This window comes from Ipomoea nil, unplaced genomic scaffold (assembly GCF_001879475.1).
Source record: "Ipomoea nil cultivar Tokyo-kokei standard unplaced genomic scaffold, Asagao_1.1 scaffold0642, whole genome shotgun sequence".
NCBI lineage: Eukaryota > Viridiplantae > Streptophyta > Magnoliopsida > Solanales > Convolvulaceae > Ipomoea > Ipomoea nil.
The window spans coordinates 1,351,058-1,370,879 of record NW_017617070.1 but is presented as its reverse complement, the minus strand read 5'-3'; the positions used below and the strand labels follow the sequence as shown (position 1 = coordinate 1,370,879).

The 19,822-nt window shown below is 40.9% G+C and overlaps 1 protein-coding gene across 1 annotated transcript; it reads left to right on the top strand.

The window, feature by feature from the left end:
- The first annotated feature begins 4,591 nt into the window (after positions 1 to 4,591).
- Positions 4,592 to 5,404, top strand: LOC109174402. The gene has a single exon (XM_019323640.1). The coding sequence runs from the start codon at positions 4,592 to 4,594 to the stop codon at positions 5,402 to 5,404; it is 813 nt and encodes a 270-aa protein (XP_019179185.1).
- Positions 5,405 to 19,822: the final 14,418 nt, after the last annotated feature.

The window sequence follows — 19,822 nt, the reverse complement described above, 5'->3', positions numbered from 1 at the left end:
TTCACATCATCTCCATCTCTCTTCCTCACCATGGCTCCAAAGAAACCTTTCACTAGAGGTGACTCTCACAAACTCAGAGAGATTGCTAGACATATCCGGGAGGAACAAGGTGATCTCTATCCTGGTAACAGTCCACAAGCACCAGTGGAAATTCTCTCTGATTCCGACTCATCCCTTCAATATGATGAGATGGCTGGCTTTATCGTTGAAAGTGAAGAAAGGATTTCAAAGGACCCAACTCAAGTCATCCCTGAGGATCCTAGCAAGTTCCGTGATCGAGACTATATGGAGTTTCTGAAACAAGAGCGTGAGAAAGAGACATATGACAAGGAGGAAGAACCTGAGTCCTCATCTGGATCCAACTACCCACGTACCGGAAAATGGTACAAGCAGATGTGGGGAAATCTGAAAAAGGCGAAAGATGAGTCGTCTGGAGTCAAGAAGAACGAGAGAAAGAAGAATTGATCCCTTAGTTTCTGTATCTTATCTATGTATTATCTTCTCTCGGCTTTATGAGTAATAAAACTTTGTTGGCTCTGCTTTTCTTTAAAAGTTATTAAACGAGACTGTACTTGTCTCAGTTGTCCTATGCTTAAAATCTCGGATCAAGGACAGCCTTCTTGGAAATGAATATATTCCCTAAGGCGTGCCTTGGTCAAGTCATTCGGACACATATTTTGAGAGACACTATTCTCTATTTAATGAACCTTCTCACGTAACAATGGAATCACTCCACACATTCTTCAAGCTCATAGATAAAGGGAAGGAAATGGCCCTCACACCCGAGAGCTTATATGTGCCTGGAAAAATGTCTCACCCTGATCTCGGAAACTTAGTTGAGAAAGGTTCACCCTCTGGGAAAGAACCAGACATCTCAGAGTTCTACTCTCTTGTTCAACTCACACCACTTCTGAAGCACGAAGAAAGGTATCGTGCACTGTACGCTTTTGCTAAAGCCAAAGTCTTGGCTGAACTGGATGACATGGAGAGACAAGGTCTCTCTAGAGAAACACTCGGAGCAGATCACGAGACACTCATCGCTGAAGTGGTTGCTCATGAGATCCGAAAGAAGGAGTACTTTGAGTATGCACGAAAGAAGAAGGGTAGCATTGAGTAAAAGGCAATCTTGCCCTCTAATGCACGAGAGATCGTAATCGTTTATGTCATGTTCTGTTCTGTGTAATAAGTCTCTCGGGAAGAGCATCTTTGTTGTTGTAAAAAGGATTTGTTTGACTTTATTTGTCTCACAAATCTTATGTTATGATAATTTTATCTATCTTCGGGTTTGGAATCGTGCCTAAGATGCTTCATTTTTCAGCTTTTAATCCCAACCGCTTAGATGGATCTTAATGGGATCATGTGGCCGAGAAAAATGGTCCACTATCCCACTCTGTCTGACACTGGATGTGACGTGCATTTAATGCACCCATAAACACTCAAGTGCTTTTCTCTCTCCTCATTAAATGGAGGAATGATCGTTTTTGATCTGCACACGATCTTATCACTCCCCCACGATGATCAGTTACCTTATTGGAGAAGAGGAACCGGTAGTATGTTTGAAATTCAAATAATCCATCTCTAAGTGGGTTACCCATAACCGGTTACCCGGAGTCCTATAAAACCCTACTTAAACCTTTCTCTCATTTTACCTTACCTTTTTCACACAGTCTCTACTCTCATCCTCCATACTTCTTTATCTCTCAAATCCTTAACAATGGCGGAACATTCACAAGCTTCACCCACTGATAAAGAACCAGAAACACCATCCATCCTGGAGATCCCAAGCTTTCCAACTGAAAACTTGAGGTTCATCGAATCCAGAGTACCGTTTATCGTCGGAGGTAGCATGTGGGATGCGCATGGATTTCTTGAATACATATTGGACAGAAGATTTGGCGAAAACATCATTCGACTCCTCACAGAAACAGGGTTGTATAATTTCATCACACATCTTTATACTATATGGCACCCCATTGACGTAACTCAGTTCTATATGAATGCTTCCATATCTTCTGATTATCTGACCATTACTTCCAGAGTCAATAATCATCATGTGGTCCTTACCTCAGAAGACGTTCGATCTACATACGGGTTTCCACAGAGAGATGAAACCTACAAGTCTGATTTTATGTATTATCATCTCGATCTAGAGGACTTCTATGATTCTATCAAGAACAATCAAGCCCCCTCCAAGACAGAAATCACATGGCCGTTAAAGAAGAAGTGGTTCCGGCTAGATTATGAGTTCACCGTTGATATCTTCAACAAAATTGTTGATCACAAGACCTCGGGCACTGATGATGTGACGAAGGAGAAATTAAAAATGCTGCATGCATTTCTGAATGAACTCAAAGTTGACTGGTCCAAGATCATCTTCAACAATCTCGCCCACACCATCACCTATCACAGGAAGAGTCCAGGAGACATTGCCAAGAAGTTAGGGTATGGTTTTGTGATAAGTCATCTTCTTGTCACCAAAGGAGTCTTAATGCGCCCTGGAATTCGGCCAGGACCGAAAGCCTGTCATATGAAGACGAAACCATCGGGGTATGACAAGCAGAAGTCATTGGAGTTAGGGATTCCTATTGAGCAGGTTAAAACCAAGAGGAAGTCGAGAACTCCTAGGGTTTCAGAGGATGATCAACCCAAGCCAAAACGACAAAAGCAAGAAAACACTCCTCTCGGAGTAAGGCAAAGAAGGCAGAAGCTACTCCACCTGTTCCAATTCCTCCAAAATCTCCTCAAGAGAAGAAAGATCCTACTCCACCGCCAGAAACAATCATTGTAAAGGATTCATCCAAAGAAGACAATCTGGTACTCTCTAGAATCATCAAAAAGGGTCACTTTCGGTCTCCTGTCAAGCCTAAACCTTCCCCGAAGGAACTTTCTACACCGAAAGTAGCAGACATGAGAGAAGCACCTTCACAGGGGGAAGAAGTTCTAAACGAAGCTCTTTCTGAGGGGGGAGCCCAACCGAAAGTTGTCCTTCCTGAAACTCTTTATGCTGATCAAAATCCAGAAACCGATCTCGTTTCGTCTCAAGTCCTACATCCACAAGAACCTACTTTGGCAGAGCAACTTCTCCGAGAGTTGACACAAGAACCTGCTGATGTAGAAATGGAGGCCAGATGCTTAAATCTTCCACAAGAACCTGGTTCGCCAGAAAAGACGAAAGAAGCGTCTGCTATATTCGTTGATGAGATATCTCTGCCACAAGAACCTACCAATGTAGAGCAGGTTAATCTGACACAAGAACCTGTGTTGGTAGAAGAGACAGCTGCTGTACCAGTCGCAACTCCCATTATCCTGAATCTTTCTGTTCCAGCTCCCAAAGCACCAACACCAGATCAAATTCTCCGAGCATCGATTGAAAGCGATTATCAACGAGTTCTGCAGTGGCAAAAGTGGCGCACTGCTCCTCTAAGGACTTTTGTTGAAACCTTTGAGGCTATGCAAGACGAAGAAGACTTTGCTCTGAAATGGGTTGGCACAGATGGCGTTTACAAAGCTCTGCGTCTTGAAGAAATCAATCTAGTATTCTCATACAAGATGACAAATCGCACTCTCGGGAGAGACAAAGCTCCAATCTGCATTGAACTTAACAAACCACCGTTGGATCCTGCTGTGGAAGGAGAAATGAAGCAACTTCGATATGCCATGCTGCTATCAAAGATCAAGACCACGATAGAAAAGGAACATCAAAATGATCCAAACTGCAATGTTAGTGGCACGAAAGATGAGCTTGGACGAGAAATTGAAGAAGACGAAAGTGATGAGAATGAAGAAGAAGATGAAGATGATAATGATGATGATGTTGACGATGTCGATGACGAGCATGATGACAACGATGATGATGATGATGACAATGATGATCAACTGGGCAATGCAAATGTTGAGGAAACCGATCCCGAAGACAGTGATCCAATTTTGATCGGTCCTGATTATGATACCTTCCCACAAAGATCTCCCTTAAGGAAACTACCTTCTGACAGTGATGACCTGGGAGAAGCTTCAAATGAACATCCCGAAGATTTGTCTCGTGCTATAGTTCCACATGTCCAACCCATGGACGAGACTCCGATCAAGCAAGAGAACGAAATTGTGCGTGAGGGCAAACTGGAAGCCTCACCAATTCTTCTCAGCTCGGCAAGTGGTGGAAAAAGGGAAGCACCACATCAAGATGAACAAATGGGAACAACACCAACAAACATTGAAGAAGAGTCTACTGCAGAGTCTCCACGAACTATCATGAACCTCATGAGAAAAACTGTCCATTCAGCCGAAACCATCCATGTGCAATATCTCGCTTTACGGCAAAAGGACACGAAAGTCTTAGATGATCTATGCAAGAAGGTAGATCTTTTGATGGCTGCCCAATCTCAACCTCCACCTCCACCTCAAGAACAACCTTAACCGTCTCAACAAGCTCAATCTGATCACAAGTTTCTTGAGCGAATAGCTAAGAGACTTCATGAACTGGACACCACTATGAACAAAGTTGCACGATAACAACACGAGCTCAAACAATCTCATTTTAGCCTTAAAGAGCGTGTCGACCTAGCATGTACCAAGATTGATACTTATCAAGACAATGCATACCAACTGGGAGAATATGCTCTTCAACTTCTCGGGTATGCCCAGGATATCTTGGTTGCAGTCAATAAGATCTCCTTTGTCCCTCCTACCACGTGCTGATAATGCCAAAAAGGGGGAAAAGAGAAATGATGACAAGGATAAGGATGATGGTCATCCGAGAGATCCGAGAGATAACACGAAAGATCAGTTTCCAGAAGCAAGACACTCGCCTTCTCGGACACCAAAAGATCAGTCTCCAGAAGCAAGACACTCGCCTTCTCGGACACCAAGAGACTCTGGCCGAAGAAACACAAATCCATCCCATCCTCCTTCAAGGTCTCGTGGTTACCATTCCTCGAAGTCAAGATACCATGGTCGATACCAATCCAAATCAATTAAGCCTCGCCAATCTTTCGGTTCTGAAGCCAAATACATCTTCGTGGGTTTATCCAAGAGAGAACAGACGAATCTAAGACAAAGACTCATGAAGAACAACAAAGTAACTATGGATGACATAGGAAACTTTGTGGACTTTGTTCCATACAAAGAAGGAAGTGGCAAACGTTTTGAGGGTTGCAATGTTCCTATCTGGCTTAAAATAAGGGACAACCATACAAGGCAAGATCACATTAGCACCCAAAACGAAAGGATCAAAAGAGAAAACAGAGAGCTGTGGAAGAAACACGATGAAGAAATTAAAAGAAGAGAGGATGAAGCAATGGAAAGGGAAAGGATCAGGAATCTCATTGAAGATCTTTCTAGTGTAACCAAAGACTCTCCACAGAATGTTATTCACAATGCAGCTTTCAAAGTGCACAAAGAGTCATGAAAGAGTTATCAAGAAGGCATGAAGGAAGAAACATTTGTGAAGTCTATAACAATTACACAAGCCCGAACATCAAAGGAGAACATGAAGAGCTTATCAGGACAAATCCAATCAAGGTTTTCAGGAAAAAGATCAATGAGGGAATAGATCTTAAAAGGATGCTCAAGCAACAAAAAGAAAAGGACGACAAAGAACTTAAGGAAGCTGCTCAACAGAAGTCAAAGCTCTTAGAAATGTAAGATATCTTTCGTTCTGTTGTTTTCATCATAAAGTTTTTGTAATCTTCACTATCTTATATATGAAACTCTCATTGTTACACATCTCATGTCACTTGTCTGAGTTATTTGTCTTTGTCTTATTTGTTAAATGCTTTTATCCTAGAAAGGACTTGTACACTCTCAAGTAAGGCTGCTTTTATAATAGAAATATTCTTTATGGAATCCTTTTCAGTCTTACAAGAAGGGCATAGGTTTTGGCATCATCAAAAAGGGGGAAATTGTTAGGAACCTTGTATTAGGATTTTGATGATACCAATGTAATGTAGAAAAATAGACCCCTAACTTTTAGCTTTTCTATTCGCTGCTTTCGTCCTAGACGAGAGTTGCCATAACTCCTCTGTAATTCGTGTTAAGCTAGACAAACACACGAAAATGAGTTATGATTAGATGTTAGGGTCTCCAAGACGAAAGAAGACACAAGGCATGACGAACAACAACGAAAGATAAAGCAGGAGTTGTCAATTATCACGAAAGGACAGTTTTGTTAAAGACGAATCTTACCAAGCATTGCTTCTCTTCAACAACGAGAAGAATGTTCTACCTGTCTGATTTGACAACATCCTAGGACAATAAGGACTTTATATTATGGGACACACTTATCAAGGAGCATTAAATGAAGATGTACCATCTCTTGGAGCTAAACGACAAAACCCTAATACTTTCCATACCTTCAACGGCTACATGGTACAACCTCATTAATGGAGCATTTAATGCATGAAGCTCCCAGGTCCTTGTCCATTGGTTAAAAGGTTCGAAAATTTCATCTCCCTCCAACGGATGAATTTTCATCACCTATATAAACCCACCTTCATCAACTAAGAAGGTGCTGGTTCATTCTCACTCGACTTATTTTCTTGCAAAAGCTCTTGAACGCTCTTAAAATTTCCATAAGTTTTTGTGAACCAGTATTGAGGTGTTAAGTTACTTGAAGAAGGTCTTTGATCATTTTCTTACACCTCAAAAGAAGTCTTGCAATTTGTTCGAAGCAATCATCTCTCAGTCAAGACTTCATCGTTGGAGAAATCAAGAAATCTTTTTCTACCAACCTCAACTCTGAAGAAGAAGTTGATAGAGGCAGAGTAAATTTGAGAAGTTGAAAAACCTACGAAGGCTGTCCGGCTCAGTGATCAAGGAAGTCTTTGTGTAAACTTTTAAATAGAAGAAGTTAGAAAAAATTATTGTGTTTACTTTTTTTTTTTTTTTGGAAACCAAGAAACTGGGATTGCATTAACTCAAAGAAATGTCAACAAACGGAGGGGGAGCATCCCTCTAGACATATTGTGCCGACACCGCACTTACATGTTAATCTAAAGCATGAGCTATCAGATTGGCATCTCTGCGAACAAAATTAACAACACAACCTGACATATATGAAAATACGGAATAGTCGAATAGTAGATAGGAAATAATTTTGGAGGTTAGAGTTTTCTAATTCACATATATACTTAGTTTATATATTTTTTATAATATAAATATAAACTAAATATAAAATATATCATTTATATTTTAAATATATATATATATATATATATATATATATATATTGAAATTGCATCGTGAATCTAGAATACAAAATGTAACTTATATTTCTATTTGAATTTTATGTACAATAACACAAGAGAATTGTTACGCAGTTCGGAGTGCTTCTCCTACGTCTGCGGGGCAACCCATCTCAGCGCTGCACTATACTTACATCCCAGGGGGTCACCCATCTCGGGATTGCCGGAAGTCAAGCACGCTTAACCAAAGAGTTCTATGGTACCTGGTTGCCATATCCTACTTTAAACCAATTGGTGATAAGTAGGTGGACATTAACCATTTAACCACATCTCTCCATGGTAAGCAACAACGTCACGTCTCGAATCGAGCAGGGGCTGGACTCGGCCAACCCGGCCGACGCCCAACAATCCCCCTCCCAGCAACTGCCGCAACCTTTGAATACTAAGCCCAGTTGCCGCAGCAAGCTTGACTCGGTCCTTCGCCTACGCCCACATCCCACCTGGGACTGGACTCGGCTTTCGCCTCACCATCGATCCGAACCCGTGACCTCGGCTCTGATACCAATTGTTGGATCTCAGTGCTGCACTATACTTACTTCCCAGGGGGTCACCCATCCCGGAATTGCCGGAAGTCAAGCATGCTTAACCACAAAGTTCTATGGTACCTGGTTGCCATATCCTACTTAAAACCAATTGGTGATAAGTAGGTGGACATTAACCATTTAACCACATCTCTCCATGGTAAGCAACAACGCCACCTCTCGAATCGAGCAGGGGCTGGACTCGGCCAACCCGGCCGACGCCCAACACACTATAGATGTTCACCAAGGAGTATTACAATAGGTAAGTACAAGTTTCTCTCAGCCTTTACCACTACAACCCTTTCTAATACCTATTCAGGACTGAACGGTGCATGCCATAACAAACTTCAAGATACGCTTCTACTGAACCAGGTACAGTCTGTGCAGCTCAATTTAATCCCACAAAGTGCCGTATACTAAAGTAGTTTAGAATAATTAAAATTTCTATTACTTTTACAGTAGTAGAAATTGTGAGTTAAATGCTTCAATATACACCTTTGATATGTGAGAGTGCATGCATGATCTTTAATTGCAAATTATTATATATTCAATTATACTTGAGTATATCGTCCACTATTTTTATCTACCAGGTGGCAAACCAATTGATGAAAAAGGGCATACCTAACACAATAATAGTATATTCACATGTATATAATGTCCTTTGACATGAGTACTGAAATTGTTTCTTTTGCTACTATTGTTTTTTATTTTTAGAAGATAGCTTGATGCAGTTCTATATCCTTTGGCATGATATTGATTGCATGCCCCAAAATCCGTATGAGAGCATTGCCTACGTTACTCTCTATGCAGATTAGGTTATGTTGAATTTTCATATTTGCCCTTTCTATTGTTTCTTTCTTTTTACATGACCCCACTTTCTCAAACCTTTCCTTGTCTTTGACTCTTCTTATCCATGGTGGCTAAATGGACAAGCCTCTTAAGTTCTTTGTCAATTCTCATAGTATTTTGATGTTGTACACACACAATTTAATTTCTTAAAATAAAATTTTCTTGATGTCAAGAGTTCCCTCATTTGCTCAAGCAACATTTCCATACATATATGTGTCAACAGATTTTCGCAGGTCAATTTAGTTGTAAACTTTATGCCCCCAGTTGTCCTATTTTGTCTTGAACAGTGTTTCTTTCAAAGTTTGTTGTTTTTTCACTAAGCTATTTCACTTTTATCTAATGCAGCCTGGTTCTTTTGATCTTGTTGGGAGCATTGTTTATGAAATAGACCAGCATCCCTACCAAAACACATTCTACAATGGCACTATTGAAGTGATTGAGCCTGGAGGTCTTCTCAGTGTTGAGTCTGTTTTCTTGTTTTGTCTTAGAGTTGGCCTTCTTGGATTCTGGATCTATGGTCAGATCCAGCGCTTATCAAAGGTGATTAGAATCATTAGATAAAACTATTAATTTGATTATACTGTCAGTAATATATTATGAAATAGACGTTCTGATCACTTAGACTTGGTTCGTGGAATTGTTTTTTGTAGTATTATGACTTGGATGATGATTCGATTAGAATTGATCATGAAAGTATTTAGTCTTGTTATTTTGAACCTTGCTTAGCTTGTGCAAAATTATGTAACTATACTTGGCCATGGTGAATGGATAAATTGATTTTTTTTATATGATTAAAATTTAAGCAGGTTAAAAATGGGTTGAGACAACGATTAAAAACCGTTGTCTATTTTACAATAAACAACAGTTTGAAACTATTGTCTTTTCTACAAAAGACAACAGTTTATGGGCGTGACTTTTAACAACAGCGATTTCAACAACACACAATAGACAACAATTTATAACTGTTGTCTTTTAAAGAAAAGACAACAGTTAAAAACCATTGTCTATGTGCATCACTTTTAACAACATCGGTTTCAACAACATTGAATAGACAACGGGTCAAAAACCGTTGTCTTTGAAAGAAACAACAACGCTTTAAAACCGTTGTCTATGTACGTGACTTTTAACAACACCGGTTTCAATGACACTTAATAGACAATGGTTAAAAAACCGTTGTTGTTTATAGAAAAGACAACGGTTAAAAACCGTTGTCTATGTGCATGACTTTTAACAACACCGGTTTCAACAACACTTAATAGACAACGGTTAAAAAACCGTTGTCATTTCTAGAAAAGACAACGGTTATTAACCGTTGTCTATGTGCGTGACTTTTAACAACACCGGTTTCAACAACACTTAATAGACAACAGTTAAAAAACCGTTGTCGTTTCTAGAAAAGACAACTGTTATTAACCGTTGTCTATGTGCGTGACTTACAACAACACCAGCTTCAACAACACTTAATAGACAACGGTTAAAAAACTGTTGTTGTTTCTAAAAAATACAACGGTTATTAACCGTTGTCTATGTGCATTTTTCTTGTAGTGTTTCTTCCAAGTTTTCAGTTCATTCATTCGTCTTCCAAATAAAGAAAGTGATTCCCTTTTATAGTAGTAGTCTTTAGCCCTTTTCCTTTGGAATATTCAACCATTGCCACTCAATATAATAAACAGATCTCCACCTCTTATTTTGCCCATGCAATTAGCGCTGACTCCATCCACTCAAACCATCTTGATTGCTTCTTCTCCGTAGTTGTAGTTTCTCCAAATAAAGAAATAGTCCAAGGATTTTAATAAATCAAACCAACATTAAATTGCCAATTTCATTTAGGATTAATGTGTACTGTACGTATACTCATAATGTACATACACTAACAAAACCCCAAACAAAAAAAAAAAAAAACTGCATGTAAATAATACGTTAATAGTAATAGGTACATACCTTATAATAAAACAAAAAAACATACACTAACAATCTCCCCCTTTGGCAATTTATTTGGCAAAAATAATAACTAAAGCATTTTAACTATGGGCAAAAAGAAACACAATAATTGAACTTTTATTAAGCCAATTGCCCTTAGTTTATATGCTTTTACATGCACACCTAATTGACAAATAACCCTTGGACTATTTATGTAATCCATAATCAAGCATAGCACGTGAAATAACAAAGATCCAATGACAACATTTCAACCAAACGCATAGATGTAGATCAATTAATAGTGAGGCATACCATGAGATTTATTTAATAGCATACCAAGAGTCAATAAAAAATTACCAAGTTTCAACATGGCTCCCCCTTTGTTCATACTCCCCCTTCGTTCATACTTACTCCCCCTTTTTATGCCAAATAATTGACAAAAAAAAACTGTAAACATCATAGTGGAAATGATTAACGTGCAGATGGGGTACCAGAGCTTGAAGAAGTCTCATCATCATCTGTTTTCTGGGCAGTGTCAGAGCCACGTGTTTTACCTGCAGCGAGAATGTGAGCGTGAATGGCCTAAAGCTGGAAAATTTTGCGAAGCTGCTCGTCCAATAATTTATCCAAACCGGAGAGAGTGGCCTGTTGAGAGGCAATGGAACTACAAAGCTGTGAAATAGAGGCTTGAAGCGTAACAACAAACTGTCGACGAGCCAACAAAGTGGAGATTCCTTAGGTATCGCGGTGGTAGCAGGGACTGGAGCTGACTCGGCCTTAGAGAAGGACACTGGCGCGGAGATTGGAGGTGTAGGAATTGAGGATAGACTCAGAGATTCCCGATCATCATAGTGTGAAAGTTGAGTAAGCCGATCATCAAAGACATAAGCGTTGTCCGCTTTAGTAACAGTTTCATCCTTGTAAGGCTGAAATCCTTGAGCAAGAAGTACACCATAAATTAAGCATGGATATGGCAGGTGAATTTTGGCTTCCTTCTTCTTCATATGATAAGACATGATATGTGAAAAAATAATCCCGCCGAGATAAAATGTGAGGCTATTGCGAATCTTGTAGAGTAACAGTGCTAGTTGTTCCGAAACCAGATGCACACGGACAACATGTAGCCAATTTGCCGAGCAAGTAACGGTGGTCAATTCTTGAGACTTTAAACCCGTTTCTGGCCAGGCAATCCGTTTGTTATGAGTTAAGGAAGCAGCTAGAAGGTTCAAATTCGGATCAGCAAACTGGGTTTGAGATGGACGATCCAAGAAGGTATTGATCTCCGTAGGTCCAAAAGCATACCATCTGTTGCGAATGAAAATATGATGAAACCGAGAGGCACCATCGGTGAAAGTGTCCATTATCAAGTTGGTGTAGAACTCAGTGGTCAGCCATGCCGAATAAGACCCAGGAAGGGTGAGACTAGTGAGCAATCATTGATCTTTCAAAAGAGGAATGATATTGCACTTGGCGATGAGTTCTTCTTCATTAGTAAATTTTTCAAGAATCAAATCTCTCTTGGAATGGATTTCCTAATCAGCCCTAAGATTGGCATCAATCAAGATAGGACGGTAACTCTTCTTGAGCTTGGTTCGAGAGCTTGATGGAGCACCCCCAGAAGCAGCGGTAGATGTTTGAAGTTTGATCCTTGTTTGAGACCGTGTCACTCGAGGTGGAAGAGTAGAAATTTTTCATTGATGCTTTGGAGAGATGATCTCAACTTCATCAAGGGTATCAAGCTTCCTTTTCTCGGTACCTGAAACAACAATTTTCTCTTTCCCTTTTTGGGAAGAGGTTCCGAAGGGAACCGAAACAATAGGCACATAGGCTTTTAGATCAGCCATATGGACATGAGCTGTAACAGACATACGAGGGGGAAGAGGTTCCGAAGGGAACCGAAACAATAGGCACATAGGCTTTTAGATCAGCCATATGGACATGAGCTGTAACAGACTTACGAGGGGGTGTCGCGTACGACATAGGAATGCTAAAAGCTGAGCAATGCATAGATGCAGTAGGCAAATTGACATATTGTGAAATATTTCTAATGGCAAAATGAGAGCGTGCGGTAGGCATAAGATCAGATAAAGCAATTAAATTAGGCACATTAGGTAGATTATCAGAAAGACAAGTAGATGAAGTGAGGGCTCTTGGTAAGCCGTGAGTGGCCGGGTCGTATGGGTCACCGGATATTGGAACATCACATATAGTCTCAGAAGCTAAAGGTGCGGTAAATTTCTCCGGTAGAGTAAGAGACACATTGAGTTTTCGAGAAACTGGTAAAGAAGGCATACCCATAATTTTAGAGGAGGAGGGATGGTCTTTGGCATACACGGCCAGCTAGGGAGGGGCAAACCCACTATTTTCTATCTCCAGAGGGATCGGCCACGGCTCGGTAGAGACATTCCGGGCGAGGGATCGGAGCTGGCGATTTTCCTTGGCAGAGAGATCGTTGATGATTTCCGGATGATGAAGAATCGAGGCTAAGACACGGTCTTCAGACTCATTGATGAGAGGTGAATCTTGTGACACCCCAAAAATCCACATTCAATCCATTGATTAATTGAGTAATTAATCCTATTTTATTTGAGGAATTAATTCCTAAAATCCTTATTTTTAATACTCAAGGACTAGTGTTTGACTAGTCAACCTTAAAGTTGTGTTGTACCTTGAGCTTTGAGGGGAGTTCCCTTGTTCCTTACACTTTCTAAAGGTTAGTAAGGGTATCCTTGACTTTTCATCGAGAGTTAGTATTGTAACCTAACCTAGAAGACTTCTTCATTTCATTCCTTACAATTCCTAGAAACTAGTTCTACCTTCTCTCTAGAAAAGAAGTGTAGCTTATTCTCCAAGCTAAGTTGAGACCCTTGTCAAGATTCCAAGATTTGCTACCAAGATTCAACCTTTCACCTATTTGGGCATCTAGGAGGGTAAGATCTAAGTCCATCTTGTGTTTTTGGTTTCATCTTAGTTGTCTTTTTCTTAAAGGTAGGATCTTTATGATCTTTTGGTTTAATCTTGAAGTGGGTTTGGAAAGTAAGCCTTGTGGGGAGCTTGTTGTGGTGTAAAGTGAAGTCTTTTGGTCTACAAGAGGTAACCCATGCTCTACAAAACCTATTTTGCTTACCTATATGTGATTTCTTGGATTGTACATGTGTTTTGCTATGAAATGTGAGGGTTTATGCATTTGTCTTGTGATATTGCATATCTTGAGCTTGTGTTTAGGGTTCCTTTGTGCCATTGCTTGGCATTTTCCATGGTTCAAGTCATTTTGTTGTGTTGGGTGAGATTTGGCATGTTTTGGACTTGAATTTGTATTTGGAGAAGAAAATCCCCGAAGGGATTTGTTGTGGTACAAGTGTGTACCCGCGGGCGAAACGGCGGGCGGGGCACCACCGGCCGGCCTACCCGCGGGTACATGGCCTTGTGGGATGATGTTCCCGTGGGCGGGACCACGGGTGGGGCACTACCCGTGGGTCCACCCGCGGGTACATGGTTGGTGTTGTGACGGGATTTGTTCCCCGTGATTTGTTTGACTCGGTATTTGGTCTTTTAACTTCCCGATGTTCTTTGTGGAACTATTTGAGCGTCTTCTTGATGTTTCGTATGTCTAGAACTATATGGTAGGTATCCATGTAGAACTTTGGTGTCTTGAATCGTGCTAAGTGTTCAACATTGTGTTTCGTTGGACCAAGAGGTGTCTTGTGTGTTCCTCGGAACTATCTTGAGTTTCTCCGTTGTTAAGCATGCTAGGTTATTGTCTTAATGCTAGCGTGTGTGTGGTTTGTACCTTCCGTTTGGTTGATGATAACTTGTGTTATCCATCGTTGATGTTGTTGGGCTGTGACCCGTTCCTTGATTGAGTATGTTTCATATCTTCGTTGTGATCCGATTATTGATTCCTGTTGTGGTGTGATGCGTGTGTGGCTTTACCTGGATTGCACGACTAGTGGTATGGGACACTAGTTACCAAGGTATTGCAGCGGTCCTCGTGGTGGCCGTGACGTGATTATGGAGTTGTGGCCTTTGTGTAAGGTTCACATTTTGGGGGATAACATGTGTTATCCGGGCATGTGTTGCCGTGTACGGTACCTTGTGTACTATGAATTGGTGGTCTCGTTGGTGGTCGTTGGTGGGAGACGACGGCCCCGGGGGAATAAGGTTGGACTTGGTTGTACAGGGGTCCTGGAGGTAATGGTTGGAAGAAGATATAAGGTTGGGGGTAGCCATAAGGTTGGAACAGGGCATAAGGAAGGCATATCAACTCGTGATGGGTGATGTCACGAGGGCTTGTGTAGCCGTTGTTGTGAGTTCTCTTTCTTGTGATGTGTGTAGTCACAAAGGCATGTGTTGCCATCGGTCTTGTCTTTATCCTTTGTGTTGTGGTTAACCTTTGTGGTTTGGGATGTGTTCCTGTGTTATCTTTGAGAGCGATGAGTCTTGTGTTGACTGTCGATCTTGGTTTTTGACTTATATACTTATGTATTCCGTTTTGAAAATGGCTTTACAACTTATATCTATCTATGCATGATATTTCACATGTATTGGTGGGTTACCAACATTATTCGCTGACCGGGCGTCGTCCCAATGTTTATCTTTGTATCTTTCAGGTGATGTCTAGACGAGCGCGATGTTAGTGGCCGGTAGTCTAGTATCTTTACCTTTGTTTTGTGACCTGTGTGCCGTTGTAGCGTTAGATTGTGACCTTTTGGGATAGACGTATACACTTGCAGATTGATCGCCGTAGCGTTTACCGTGTTTGGTAGACGTGGCGTAACACCCCATTTGGATTTCTTTTATCCAGTTCTCGTTTTATCTTCCGCTGTGCTAGTTTTGCTGTATGATCTGCATGTGTTAAGGCTTTTTATCTAGCTTGTTTGGGGGAGGGGGGGGGGGTGTTACAAATCTGCATCAATAATTTGTTTGAAAAGAGCACACTGTTCAGATTTTGTGGTGAAGATGGTAAAAGGATTTGTATTCGGGTTATAGTTGGAGCTTTGGAGAGATGACAATGGTGAGGGAGCAAGGTAGAAGATGATGGGGTCTGTTCTCGCGGGAAAATAATGAGATGGGAAGAGGTGGCGGATGGGATTGGTTAAGGGTGAGGTGATGGGATGGACATAATTAAAGGCTACATAATAGGCTTTTGAGTTTGAGTTTAGTTAGGAAAAAAATTCTGATAAGATTTAACTAGTTAGTCTCCTTTTCCTTTTGCAATTCACAAAAAAAATCAAGCACCCAAAAAAAACTTAAACGTAGTAAACTGACCTTAAGGTATTATATGTGTACTTATACGGAAGAAGCACACACGAAGCTTTTAAAAAAATATAAGCTTGTTAATGAATCCTCCAGATTTTATGTTTTTCAGTGGGAAAATAATCCAAGGCCGAAAAATGGACGCATAATCTGTAATTGTATTCTGCAAAAAAATTAACACAGTTATGAAAATAAGATAATAGTTTTATTTGTGATACCTGATCTTGGTCGAAGAGATTAGGTCATGGGATTGCAGACTCCAAGAGCTACTCTAAGTATTTCAAATCTTGACTTCTCCAACGGTTTTGTAAATAGGTCAGCTAGATTTTTGTCGGTGGAAATATATTCTAAAATTATTTCTTTTTCTTCGACTAGTTCATGAATAAAGTGATGACAAATATCAATGTGCTTTGTCCTGGAATGTTGAACCGGATTTTTGGAGATGTTGATTGCGCTGGTGTTATCACAGAAAAGTATCATATTTTTTTTTTTATCTATACCATAGTCGAATAACATTTCACGCATCCAAAGTAGCTGTGTATAACAGCTACCTGCAGCTATGTACTCAGCTTCGGCCGTGCTGAGTGAGATGAAATTCTGCTTTTTACTGAGCCAGGCTACTAGATTTTTTTCGTTAAAGAAACACCCGCCAGACGTACTTTTTCTGTCGTCGGCGTTTCCGGCCCAATCAGCATCGCTGAACCCTGCAAGACTTAAATTAGTGTCATTTGAATACCAAATACCGTAACTAATCGTACCTTTAACGTATTTTGTAATACGTTTTACTGCCTTCAAATCTGACTCTTTTGGGTTCGCTTGGTAATGTGCACACATCTCGACACTTACCATAATGTCCGGTCTACTAGCAGTCAAGTACAATACTGCCTATCATACTTCTGTACATGGTAGAGTCTTTTAGAGACTCCTTTTTCATCTTTGAACAACTTTGTTGTCGTTGAGATAGGTGTTCGAGCATCTTTGGCCGATTCAAGACCAAATTTCGATAGGAGATTTTTCGCATATTTTTCTTGTGATTTTGAAGATTCATTCTTTTGAATGATTTACTTGTAGTCCAAGAAAATAAGTCAGCTCACCAATCATACTCATTTCAAATTCTTGTTGCATGACTTTGACTAGTTGGTCCCTTTCACTTGTCTGTGTGGATCCAAAAACAATGTCATCAACATAAACCTGTGCAATTGTTATGTGTTTACCTGATCGTTTTATGAACAAGGTTTTGTCTGATCCTCCTTATTTGTAATTGTTCTAAAGAAGGTATTGAGCAAGTCTTTCATACCAGGCTCTCGGGGCCTGTTTTAGTCCATATAGAGCTTTTTGTAGCTTGTATACATAGTCCAGATGCTGTGGGTCTACAAAGCCTTTTGGTTGAGCAACATATGTATCTTCCACGAGATAGCCATTTAAAAAGGCCATTTTAACGTCCATTTGAAAGAGCTTAATTTTTAGAGCGCAGGCAATATCGAGAAGTATAGCCGGATTGATTCTAGACGAGCGACATGGGCAAATGTTTCGTCGTAGTCGATCCCCTCAATTTGTGAGTAACCTTGGGCTACAAGGCGAGCTTTATTTCTAGCTACGGTTGTGTCGGTTTTGTTACGAAAAATCCATTTGGTACCTACAACATTAACATTATCAGGTTTAGGAATTAGTGTCCATACCTCGTTTCTTTCGAATTGCCCCAGTTCTTCTTGCATGGCCTTAATCCAGTATTCATCTATCAGAGCTTCTTTGATATTCTTTGGTTCGATATGTGAAGTATAACATGCATAACTGGCCAGTTGAAGATATTCGAGTTAAGGTTTCCCTCTAGTTTTCACGCCTGAACTGGGATCTCCAATGATATTTTGTATTGGATGATTTTTCTAGATACGAGTTGGGATGTCAATGTCATCTTGGTCAGTATCTGAATCTGATTCTGGTTCTGGGTCATGTTGAGTAGGTGGGGGTGATGGCGTTAGTGACTCTGGATCTGGTTCAGAATGTAACACCCCGGGTTACGGCCTTCAATCCCGGATTAATTATTTAATTAATCCCGTTAATAATAATTAAATATGATTTAATTATGTTAGGTTTACCTTTAATTAATTAGTAAGGTCCACCATGAACCATGGACCCTTGCCCGAATAAGAATCTTAAGCCTGTTAGGAATAAAGGAAGTAGGCCTTTTACTATTCAGATTATGATTAGGATCCTCTTTAATTAATATGGTCCACTATGGACCATGGACCCTTATCTCTAAAACAAGCCCTAGCCCTATAAGGAATAGAATTAGTAAATCCATACCATTCAGGCCCTAACTAGGAGTCTTAAATATATAAATAGGGAACTTAGGAGGCACCTAGAATCCCCACCACAATAATCTCTCACCACCCAAAGAGTTCCAAGAATCCCCTTAGGAGAAATCAAGAAATCAAGAAAGCTTAAAGAAAGATCCTTCATAGCCAAGGAATTAATTAAGGCTAAGAAGTAACCCATGTCTCAACAAAACCTATTTTCATAGCTATGATTCCCCCTTAGGGTTTCCCCCATATTATTGTGTATTGTCAAGATATGATGATGATTATTGGTGTTTGACGTGATGATCTCATGAGGGATCTTGACAGTCTTGATATTGGGAGATTCTTGATGTTTATATGGAGTTCTTGATGATTATGTGTTGTTCTTGATAATTGTGTGATGCTCTTGATGTTTATATGTTATTCTTACCGAATCTTGCAATTAGAAGACGAACCGTATTCTTGTTGATATAAAAGTGATTAGAACCCTAGGTTGTATCATATGATCTTATTCTTGGATTATCGGGTGGGGAAATCGCATGTTTGGGTGTTGATTATATTTAGAAAAGCATGATAGGTTATGTGCCGTTCGTTTCTTGTATTTGATTCGTTAATTGTCTACGTGTTGTCGTTAATTGCATTGTAAAGTGTCTAAGCATGGTTTCGGGTTCCACAACGGTTCCCAGGGCGTAAAGTGTGTGAAAAGAGTCAGTGGGGGGTAGGGGACCCGCCACCTACCCACGGCCGTGAAACACCGCCTGGCAGCGGGTAGCCGGCGGGCGGGCAGCTGCCCGCCGGCGACCCGCTGCCCGGAACAGTAAATCCGGCGGGCAGCCGGCGGGTGGCCCCCCACCCACCGGCTACCCGCTGGAAACTTCTCCAATTCGGGATCCCGGCTTCTCCGTTTGATGTTCCCCCGATCCCCGTGGTGTCCCAACGGACTCCGTTCATCGTGCCTATGTCTAGTTTGATATTTCGGGTGCCGTTCGTAGGTTTACGAGTCTATTATATTGCATGCTAGTTGAATTGGTATCCCGTTGACCTAGGTGGTAGAAGTATGAACCCCTTAGGACTATTCCTAGTATGTGATGGGTCACGCATAGGTTTTGTTATACGTTTTCTCCCCCTTCCCAATGTGTAATGTGGGTTGCATGTGCTTGCTATGTGTTATGTGTGTGTGTTACCCCAATTCGGTTGTGATCGGATTGGTTATCCTGAGCTGCGGTTCAGAAGCTGGCTGCGGTCAGATTGATACTCTTGGGCTGCGGTCCACCGTTTGGTTGCGATCAAACGTTTCTATACGAGCTGCGGTTCGTCCTTTTTCCTGGCTGCGGTCAGATGACATTCTCTTGGGCTGCGGTCCACTGTTTGGTTTCGATCAAACACTATGATGAGCTGCGGTTCATCGGTCGGTTGCGATCGACCCCTCCGTGTTGCGATACGGGGCAGGGTGCTGCGGGGCCGTGTCAGAGCTATATGCGCTGACCCTCATGTATGGGCATGCGATTGGTCCTGTGGCGCCAACAAAGTGTGTTATGTGTTGTGACATGGACGAGTTTTGATTACGAGTGTCTTGGGGGATGTGACTATGGGATTTATATTGGGGATTGTTCATGTTGGGTTATGATCATTGTTTATGCTTTGCCTTATCTGCCTTATCTGTTGTGAACTGCATATGCTCGTTATAACTGTTGCTTGTGTCTGGCCTTATCTGTCGAGTCATTCCTGGTTTTAAAGCTAG

Excerpts from the sequence above, each read along its gene's own strand:
- LOC109174402 (XM_019323640.1), top strand. The coding sequence starts at position 4,592 with ATGCATACCAACTGGGAGAATATGCTCTTCAACTTCTCGGGTATGCCC.